This window comes from Morus notabilis, unplaced genomic scaffold (genome assembly GCF_000414095.1).
Source record: "Morus notabilis unplaced genomic scaffold, ASM41409v2 Scaffold72, whole genome shotgun sequence".
Taxonomy (NCBI): domain Eukaryota; kingdom Viridiplantae; phylum Streptophyta; class Magnoliopsida; order Rosales; family Moraceae; genus Morus; species Morus notabilis.
The window spans coordinates 418,452-428,887 of record NW_010367952.1 but is presented as its reverse complement, the minus strand read 5'-3'; the positions used below and the strand labels follow the sequence as shown (position 1 = coordinate 428,887).

Here is a 10,436-nt window from a genome sequence, read left to right as displayed (position 1 = left end):
TCACCCAAAATCAAATCTACACATTCATTCATTCATTACTTGCATCACACTTATATCGATCCCCTTCAACGTGACTTCCTCAACCATATTTCTGACTACCTTTTGCCACGTCTGGTTTGTCTCCGTGTCACCCCTTTCGAAACTCTCAAATTAATTAATTAATGAAAAATAATTAAACCCCTCGAGGCTGGGAAAGAAAGACTGTATATAATATGACCCCATTTACTGCTGTTACTACTACTGTTTTCCCTTGTTTTTGTATTTGTATTATATTTGTTCTCCCATTTCATGATCAGAATTCAGAGCTCCCCCACCCACTCCTCTCTCTCTCTCTCTCTCTCTTGCATTATTTTTCAGCAGAATTATACAGAGTACAGGTCACTGATGGGAAGCACGGTTGTACTCTGTTTCACCTTTGATTAATTTTGCATCGCTGGATCGATTAATATTGGTATTTCACTATTTTTTTTTCCTCTTTTTCTGGTTCAAATTTTTGTATATGTATTCATGTTTTGCTTGGATACTTGATGGTGGGTTTTATATTTATGAGTTTCGTTTTCAGCCATGGACGTAATACATGAAAAATGAAACTTTTTTTTTTTTCGTTTTTTTTAATGAAGTTTGAGAAGCCCGAGAAATAAGAAATGGGATTTTTTTTTTCTTGCTCCATTTGTTGTAGTGATTAATATTATTATAATGGTTTCGATAAATAGTGCAGTTTGAAAAGGAATATTTATAGAGAGAAATTCATGGAGAGCAGAGAAGAGTGGGTTGTTTTTATTTCTTCTCTGCAAGTTCAGTGATAGTTCACGTGAAGCTTACGCAGTAATGTCCGTGAGTTTTGCGGGCAACGAGTCCGAGAAACAATGCCCAAACCCCATGATTCTCCGTAGCTTTTTTCAATGAAGCTCCGATCTGTTTCACCTCATTATTTAATGCTATACGACCTCTTGGCTTTCTCTTCACTTCTCCATAGCCAAAAATGAAGCGCCGAAAACTGGTTCGAAAATTTTGTTCGCGGTTTTTTGATGAAGATTGATCTGATCTAGTTTGATTACAATGGTGAAAATGTACTATTCTGGTTTGTTGTTCTGGTTATTGGTGATCTTGTCTGTGGCTTGTCGTCTTCCTCTGGTTCGATCAGGCGATGCGGAGGCACTTCTGAGGCTGAAATCGACGATTGATCCGAGAAACTCTCTGCCATGGCGAGAGAGGGATCGAATTCGAGTCTGCGAGTGGAAAGGAGTGAAGGAATGCATGTACGGGAGAGTGACGAAGCTGGTTTTGGAGTATCAGAACTTGACGGGGGTTTTGGAGGAGAAGATCTTGGCCGATTTGGACCAACTCCGAGTTCTCAGCTTCAAAGGGAACTCCATTTCAGGCCAAATCCCTAACGTCTCGGGACTCGTCAATCTCAAATCGCTCTTCCTCAACGACAATGATTTCAGTGGTGTATTTCCCGATTCCGTGTCGGAGCTCCACCGGTTGAAGGTCGTCATTCTGGCCGACAACCGAATCTCCGGCCAGATTCCGCCGTCGCTGCTGAAGCTCCGGCGACTCTACGTCCTCGATTTGCACAACAATCTGTTGACAGGTCCGATTCCTTCGCTGAACCAAACGAGTCTCCGATTCTTCAATGTCTCGAACAACCGGCTCTCCGGCGAGATTCCGGTGACTCCTCCTCTGGTCCGATTCAACTCCTCGTCGTTCGCCGGAAACCTTGGCCTATGCGGCGAACAGGTTCTGAATCCATGCAACAGTATCGCGATTCCACCATCGCTGAGTCCAATCTCTCCTGTAATACCTTCCTCGAGAAAGTCCTCGAATCGGACCAGACTGGTGAAGATAATCGCCGGAACCCTCGGCGGTGCGGCGGTTCTGCTAATCTGCGTGATTCTGCTGTGGATGGTCTGCCGGAGCCGGCGGCGACAGTCCTCCGGCGAGGCGAAGAGCAAAGGAATTCATCACGCAGAGGGAGTGGCGGCGGAAAGAACCGGAGGGGGAGACGAGGGCGGAACCGGAGGGAACAACGATGGCAGGAGAGGTAATAACGGCGGAAAACAGGGTGGGTTTTCTTGGGAGGGTGAGGGTATAGGGAGTTTGGTGTTCTGCGGAGCAGGGGATCAGCAGATGAATTACAGCTTAGAGGATTTACTAAAAGCGTCAGCTGAGACACTGGGGAGGGGTAGTATTGGAAGTACATATAAGGCTGTCATGGAGAGCGGGTTTATAGTAACGGTGAAACGATTGAAGGACGCCAAATACCCAGGAATAGATGAGTTTGGGAGACAGATGGACGCTCTTGGTAGGTTGAGACATCCAAATCTGGTCCCACTCAGGGCATATTTCCAGGCTAAGGAGGAACGCCTGCTCGTATACGATTATTTCCCCAACGGCAGTCTCTTCTCTCTTATTCATGGTACGTCTCACTCAAACTCAGTTCTTTTCTTTTTTTATTATTATTTTATTTATTTAGTTTGTTTGGTTTTCATTTATCTTTGCTATTTATTGATTGGGTAGAATATATAGTCGAAATTATAATGAAGGGGAGGATCGGGTGTTTATGGATGAATTATAATTTATTCCCTAAGTTTTTTCTTGGTTTATATATGATTGTTACTTTGTTATATGATAATAGAAAATGACTAGAAAAAGTTTTATTAGTGTCAGAAATTTGGTAAAGAGCAATAATATGCCTGGGGTTTAAGACTCTTGTGCTGTGTCCTACCTACTGGAAAGAAAACTAAAGGGAAAAAGGGTCCCGCATCTTGTCGAAAATAATGAAAAAATATATGTCACCCATGTGTTATAATGTTGTCTTCTTTTGCTTGATGTCTCGAAATTCTAAATGATTGTCTCATAATACATTAATTTAATCAAGTATCAAACTTAATGAAATCAGAATCATGGTTAGATATTTGACCTGACTATTTTCTTTACCCAAAGTTAAATAAAAAAATCTGGATTCTTCCTCTCTCTTTTTTTTTTTTTGGCTGAGTTTATGTTAATGTTTATATATAACATTGTCTAGTAGATCAAACTGATTGTTCTTTAGTACTGTCTATATTCTAGATAAATTCCATGTCATTTTAGAAATTTCATGAAGAAAAATTAAGCGTAACATTTAGATCCGACCAGTCACTAAACTAAGAGTAAGGGTAGAAAGCTATACGTGATTAGTTCACAGATAAAAAAAAAAAAAAAAAAGGAAAAAAAAAAAAAAAAAGAGTAGAAAGCTATCTAATTTGGTAATGTCTACAGTGTCGTAGCAAATTAATTTGGTGGATCCCATGTCCCAAACGTCCTGGGATCTTTGAATCATTCTGTGTTGTACCGTCCTAGCTTTTACCATGTGGTGGGCACTCAGCTGTGCACTCCAGTGGTCCGTCTCATTTGCTACCTGTTTTTATGAAACACGTGTAGTGTTGAAGCTCGGGCGGACATATGCAAATGTGTTATTAAAACTCATTACGATAATGATTATGATCATCTGAGACCCAAGAACACTTTTAACACGATTTTCTTTCTTAAAACTATCCGAAAAGTTAATCGTCTTTTTCTCCCCACTTTCATCACTTGGATTTATTCCTTTTCATATCATAATAATACATGCTTTTGGCTTTATCTTCTTGAAAGTGTTCATTAATTGATTTCTAGTCCTAAAGAGGAGCGCACTTGGTTATTGACAACTCATATTTTAGTCCGACTTGCTCTCCGCTTGTTTTGGTCCTGTCTCACTCATCGAGATTCCCATGGGTATTTTTCTTTCGTAAGATCTTGTCAAAATAAGCTGTGCTTCCATATGACGACTTTGACTGCTCAAGTACGGTCGCTTTGTGCTTTAGGCTTGGAGCACCACTGTTCATCCATAAGTTAAACTATTCACATAAGTGGGTTCCATTAGATGCGTAGGTAGAGCCTTAGTGGGACCTATCTTTTTCCGAGTAATGAAGATTTATCTGATGAGGATGAATACCATTTTTCTTTAGCTAGAGTAGTGCTAGTAAACGTTGATGGTGTTTCACACAACTCTCATAATGGTGCGGGTTCCATGGCTTCTACTCACTCATTGCGGATAATGGTATGGTACTATTAAGAGCACCATATTCAACTCTTATCACATTAGAACCGCATCACTTGTAGAAGATGGGTTTCACCTGATAGGACTCAATGTGGACTCTATTAGATGGGATACACCATTTGTGAGTGATGAGCTTCTAACCTCGTGGGGTTGAATAACATTTTGTACTACGAATGCTATTTATTGTTAGCATAACAAAATTGTTATTCATCCTGTGTGGATATAACCCAACATTCATAAAATGTTGGACCCCACCAGGTTATATGAGACCCATTAAGGGGGTTCACCATGTAGGGGCACTTTAAGTGCTTAATGTTTTGCGGCTTAGGACTAAGCTAGGCCTCGTAGACACACATGGGACTTGCCCTTATATCGACGATGCTTGGCTCAATATTAGGTTGCATACGTCTATTCTTTGTAATAAAGAATGTTCCAGAAAAATAATGTTGTTTGGCTGTGTTATACCACACGATATAAGACCTTTGAAATTTGAACCCTTCACATGGCATTATATGTGGTGTCGAGAGCTCTAGTGGTGCCCGTTATCATAACTCATATGAGATAGGTCACATGTAAAATTCATGTAAGATACATTTTGTGTGAGTTGTGGTGCCAAGCACCACTGATGCTTAGCAACATTACATGTTTGTATTGTTAGAATTTATTTGACGAGGCTAGCTATTTACAAGTTACAATGTCAATAGCATTACATATGGGGTTGTCCTTCAATATTGGATAAACTCACGAGCAACACTAAAATATCCCTCTTAGGTCGAGGCCCATCACTCACATAGTGGTGGGGCTCACTTGTGGGGCACACATGGGACCCACAGGTGGGCTTTACCATTATATGAGTGACGGGTCTTTGACCCAATAGGGCTAAAAAAGTTCTTCCTAAACTCTCATATATCTAAATTGTTTAACGACTATTGCATATGTGGTGTTTTGCGATCATTACTTTTCTATGGCATTTTTCGGATGTGGACTTTTTTGAAGGGCCAATATTACTTTTTGTATAAAGGACCTCTACCAAAGTTTTTAAAGAAATATGCCTTTCATTCCTATGGGGATTTATCTTGCTTACTTACATGTAGTTATTCAAATCTAATAGGACTCACATGGGCGTACAGCCACATGTAATTAGTGGGGATAAATCCCCAAATAGATGAATAGAACTGTTTTTTCATTAACAATTAAAGTAGCCATAAAGTAGTTAAGATGTGTAGACCACACTAATACAAAGTGGATCTCCTAACATGATCTATTTATTTATTTATTATTAGTGTTCGGTGTTGGATACTATTTGTTCCCTGCAGCGTAAGAAAATGGTTATTTACTCTTTTCAATGTTGTGTTTTAGGTTTATTAAGTATAACCTCCATTTTAGATTGCACCAAATGTATACCTTCACATTATATTTAAAACATAAATTCATACATTTTTCTTGGTCAACACTTGACTTTGGCCTCAAAAAGGCCCAAAATACCCACAAATAAAAAAATAAATAACTAAAAAACTAAAATTTTTTTCTTAAAATGAAAATCAATTTGTTTTTGTTTTTGTTTTACTTTTTTTTTTCTTTGATTCTAATACTATTGATGTTTTGTAGTTAAGGGTATTTTGGATATTCTCAAAGTCAAAATTTAGTGTTGACCAAGAGAAGATTTGAATTTGTGTACTAAATAGAATCTTAAGTTATACATTTGATAAGAATGATGGAATACTAAAAAGATGTTTTCTTAATAAACCTAAAATGCATAATACACATTACAAAAAGATAAATAACCCGAGAAAAAGGGGTAAAATACCATCGCCAGCTCTGCCCGAGTGAGCTTGTAAGAGTAGGGATTGGCCCACAGCCCGACTCTTTAGAGTTTTTGCTGCGCTGCACCCTTGGCACGCTTGCCGTCCTGTTTTTCAAATTTTTGGACATATATGGATCAATCCCACCTTCCATCATTGAATTAGTACGTTAAGATGGTCAGTGTTATTGTTCCTTTTTGTTCGTTCCCAAACGTGTAGTGTCACTTTCCCCTTTAAGTTTCTTGCTTCCTCCGCGACCTGCTTTATTATCTGGCAGACTGTCAAACTTGTTGGCATCTAACGGACTACTATTCCTAAGTAGCCAAAAAGAAAAAAAAGAAAAAAGTGAACTCCCATTCCACTTGCCCCAAAACATCCCCCAACCCAAGGTCGTTGCTAGAACTGTGTGCTTTCGCCACAACATTTGAAACGAGATTCGAAATTCATCATGTTTGCGCTTTGTTCTTTTTCTAGTAACGACAAAGAACAGTTTATATGTGTCTTTTGGAGGAGAAAAAGAAGTTACATGTGAACTTATTCCTTGGGAGTGATGGACGTGTTAGGCTTAGGCACCACTAACTGCTAAATGCTTCTCGTTCTTCTAGCTACAATTCTGCCACTTTGTTTGAAGGAAATGTCAAAGTCTAAGATCCATTTTAATTTGGACTTGTCGTTGCTTCTGTCCTATATCTGCTTGGCTTTGCACTTTTCCCTTTGCTTCTTTTCGCGTTCCTTCCCCCCTTTCTTCCACAAATGTTTTCAGAATAGATTCTAAACTATTTAAGACAGGTGTTTGAACAGTTTTGTTGTGATGAATAGGAGTTCTTAAATGTGATGATATGTATTATCGATGTTTGAGGAAACATTGTAAAATATTACGTGTAGTTTCATTTTTAGTTAAATTGTTTTTTTTTTTTTTTTCTATTTAAAAACTATACCCGCACCTTTCATATTTTAAATTTGAGTTTCAATTACACTAATCGTCTTATGAGAAGACAATTTGGACCTTACTTTTATAATCTATAAGTATATAAAAATAGTGGATAAGCAGGCAAGTCAACCGCCACATACCTGCCTATCCCTACTTTTTATATACTTATTGACTTACAGATCATAAATTATAGATGAGGATTAAAGAAAAGTTACATTTGTATATGCACTTTGTACACAGTGCATGTATTATGTATAAGAAAGATATTTACTCATATTCTTACTTTTAAGTTTCTAGGGGGACTTGTGTTCTTGTAGACTAGCATTTTCTTTTATCAAATTCTGCCAACTTTTCTAGTGTTGTCTCTCAACAACATAAGCCCTATATTTGATGGTACCTTTACAAATTGTAACAACAATGACAAAATGGCAAAACGACTTTAAGGGAACGTAATATCAATGGTCTAAAAATTTTGAGGCATATGATGATCTTATTGGATTGGAACCATGGCTAAGCGGTATCAATGATAGAATGGCTTTATAAGACTAGAAGTTGGGAACCTGTTTTTATCTTACCCTATGTTAGTTCAACAACTTTGTCATGACTTTCCTGTAAGTATACATTTACACCTATAAGAAAGTAGAGTTCCCGTTACTAATCCTGGTTTATGAGAATGGTTTTAGTCGAGTCATATTATGAACAGAAATCTGAAAGTTTGTTTAGTCTTTTGGGAATTTTAGATTGTAAGGTGGGCTGAGTAGTCACATACTCTTCCGGCGGCTGAATAGTGAATAGAGCTTCAGTTATATAAAATTTTCCGGTGGAAACTATTAAACCAAGGTTGCGTATAATAAATATGATCTTGTGGTTTGCTTAAATCATTGCTTAGTGAACTTTTTATATCTTCCTTCCTTTCATAATATCAAATACTTGTGCAGGTTCAAGAACTTCAGGAGGTGGAAAACCTCTCCACTGGACATCCTGTCTTAAAATAGCTGAAGATTTAGCGAGTGGTTTGCTCTATATCCACCAGAACTCTGGCTTAACTCATGGAAACCTGAAATCCTCTAATGTATTGTTAGGTTCAGATTTTGAGTCCTGCCTAACAGATTATGGTCTCACTTCATTTCGAGATCCCGATTCACTTGAAGAACCTAGTGCAACTTCTCTCTTCTACAGAGCACCCGAATGCCGCGACATCAGAAAACCAGCCACTCAACCAGCAGATGTGTACAGCTTCGGCGTTCTTCTCCTGGAGCTCCTAACTGGCAAAACTCCCTTCCAAGATCTTGTTCAGGAACATGGTTCGGATATTCCAAGGTGGGTTCGATCAGTTCGCGAAGAAGAGACTGAATCCGGTGATGATCCTGCCTCGAGCAATGAGACATCGGAAGAGAAACTTCTGGCGCTCTTAAACATTGCAATGGCTTGTGTCTCACTTGTACCCGAGAACCGGCCATCTATGAGAGAGGTTCTAAAGATGATCAGAGATACAAGGGCAGAGGCTCAAATGTCATCCAACAGCAGTGACCATTCTCCAGGGAGATGGTCAGATACAGTTCAAAGCTTGCCTAGAGAAGAGCATTTGAGCATATGAGTGGTGGTCGGTAGACAAGGCGGCCGGCTTTTAATTTATGTTTTCTGATTTATTTTTGAGTTTTCACATTGAAGCTTGATTCTTCTTTTAGGCATTTGTAGAGCTCACCTGTATAAAGGTTTTCAAGATTCATTGTTTTTCTTGTTTTTAGCTAGTTTTTTAGTTTTTAGAAGCGGAGGTTGGATTGCATTAAATTAGTCTACCTGGTGGAATGGAACTTTATTTGAGCACAGGTTTCATATAAATGGTGGTGGAAGGTAGGCACCTCCTAGTTGCAGTAGATTCATTGGTCCGATTATGATGATATAAGCCTGGTTTTAAAACCTCTCTATTGAATTGTTTCCTATCCTACCATAAAAAAGGAACATATTTTTTTGTTTCTTCCAGTCATAATTTTGTTCCTTTCTTTGCTGTAGATTTTGTCGTATATCTCTTAGAAAAGGAGTAGTGAAGGGATATCATGTTATTTACGAAATTTCTTATACAGATTGGTAAGACTGTTACCCTTAAAACCCTTTTGCTCTAAAGTTGGAGACGGAGGGGCGGAAAAAAAATATATATATATATATATTACTACTAATAGTTTGGAGGATATTCCCTTCTCTCATTTTAGCATTTAATTCTAGATGTCTACTTACGTGACATTTTTGAAATACCTATATTTGATTTATATATTCAGAATCGTGATTCAGAACCATTCTCAATTTACGCGTGTTTTTTAAAAAAAAATACTGCAATGAACCACGAATCATAACTCAAATCATGACACGAATCATCATACAAAACAAAGAGATTTTAGCCCCTCCATTAACGAACCATTTATTTTTATTTTTTATTTTTGACAAAATTTAACACGCCAATGACACGTGAGTTTTAAAAGAGAGATTTTTTTTTAAAAAAAAAAATCTAAAAGGGAAAAAAAATCATAACTAAAATAAAAAACCACCACCCAACTAGCTGCAGAAAATAATCTACCAAATTGCTTCACTCTCCAATCCCCATTGTTTTTAAGCCCAAACGATCTATGAGCCGCCCGTAAATTGCCTGCCTTAAACAACCCTGCCCTGCTTGGAGGCCGAACCCCCTGCAAATTGCATGCCTTAAACGACCCTATCCAACTCGAAACACCAAACCACCAATTGTACAGTCTTACATTTAATAGAAATCTTTCTTTTGACCCTCACTTTCCATTAATATGTTACATTTTGTCGTAAAATAGACCCTTTATAATAAAGGGGCTTCAATTGTATATTTCATAAATGTCATGGTAATTATAGATATCTAAAACTAGGGTTGTTCATGGGTTGGGTTGGTGTGGAGTATGGCTTTTTCTTTTCCCGTCTCAAAGGGTGTGGGTTGCACATATTTGATCCCAACAGTGTTAGAAAAATTTCACAACCCGATGATGTTTGGGTTAGATTGGGGCGGTGCGGGGTGAGTTGGGTGGTCGGTTTCAACATTCAAAAAATCAAAGACTCAAAGTTCAATCTAACATCAAACATGAAGTAAAGTAGTTCATCCAACATTAAACATAAAGCAAACATAAATTAGTCTACACTCATAAATTAGTCTTAACATAAAATAAACATAAAGGCTTAATTCAAATATGAAGAAACTAGAGAGTAGAAATGAGTTACCTGCCTAGAGTTAGATGTTAGAGGAGACAAATTATAACGCGGGTTGGGTTGGAGTGTGCGGGCTATTAGAGGCCACACCCACACCTAATCCCAAAACTTCGGGTCAGACAATGAATGGGCCGCAAAAAAAATTTAATACTAGAAATTACATTTTTCAAGTTGGGTTAGGCCTGCGGGTTTATGAACAACCCTATCTAAAATTGAATATCGAAGGCCAAGACAAATAAATTGAAAGCCTATTAGTGAAAATAACCAAAGATCAGGTACCTAAAAGGGTGAAGAATTGAATTTTAAGAGGGCTTTTGGATCATTAGAGGAGAAGTGAGAGATGACTGCTGTTGTTGTTTATTATTATTATTATTATTATTTGTTAGTTTTCATAGCCCTT

General features: G+C 38.0%; 1 protein-coding gene across 2 annotated transcripts; it reads left to right on the top strand.

The window, feature by feature from the left end:
• The first annotated feature begins 271 nt into the window (after positions 1-271).
• On the top strand, positions 272-8,758 carry LOC21398104 (inactive leucine-rich repeat receptor-like serine/threonine-protein kinase At1g60630). Of its 2 annotated transcripts, none has more exons than XM_010114004.2 (3): positions 272-451; positions 719-2,419; positions 7,753-8,758. In XM_010114004.2, the coding sequence occupies exons 2-3, from the start codon at positions 1,060-1,062 to the stop codon at positions 8,409-8,411; spliced, it is 2,019 nt and encodes a 672-aa protein (XP_010112306.1). In that variant the 5' UTR covers positions 272-451; positions 719-1,059; the 3' UTR covers positions 8,412-8,758. The 2 variants fall into 2 exon arrangements, with proteins under 2 accessions (XP_010112306.1, XP_024031755.1); XM_024175987.1 differs by having other exon boundaries at positions 714-2,419.
• The last annotated feature ends 1,678 nt before the right edge of the window (positions 8,759-10,436 follow it).

Bases quoted from the DNA above. Each gene is read 5' to 3' on its own strand.
- LOC21398104 (XM_010114004.2), top strand. From the start codon at position 1,060: ATGGTGAAAATGTACTATTCTGGTTTGTTGTTCTGGTTATTGGTGATC. The intron at 2,420-7,752 runs GTACGTCTCACT...ATACTTGTGCAG, and splicing joins TCTCTTCTCTCTTATTCATG to GTTCAAGAACTTCAGGAGGT.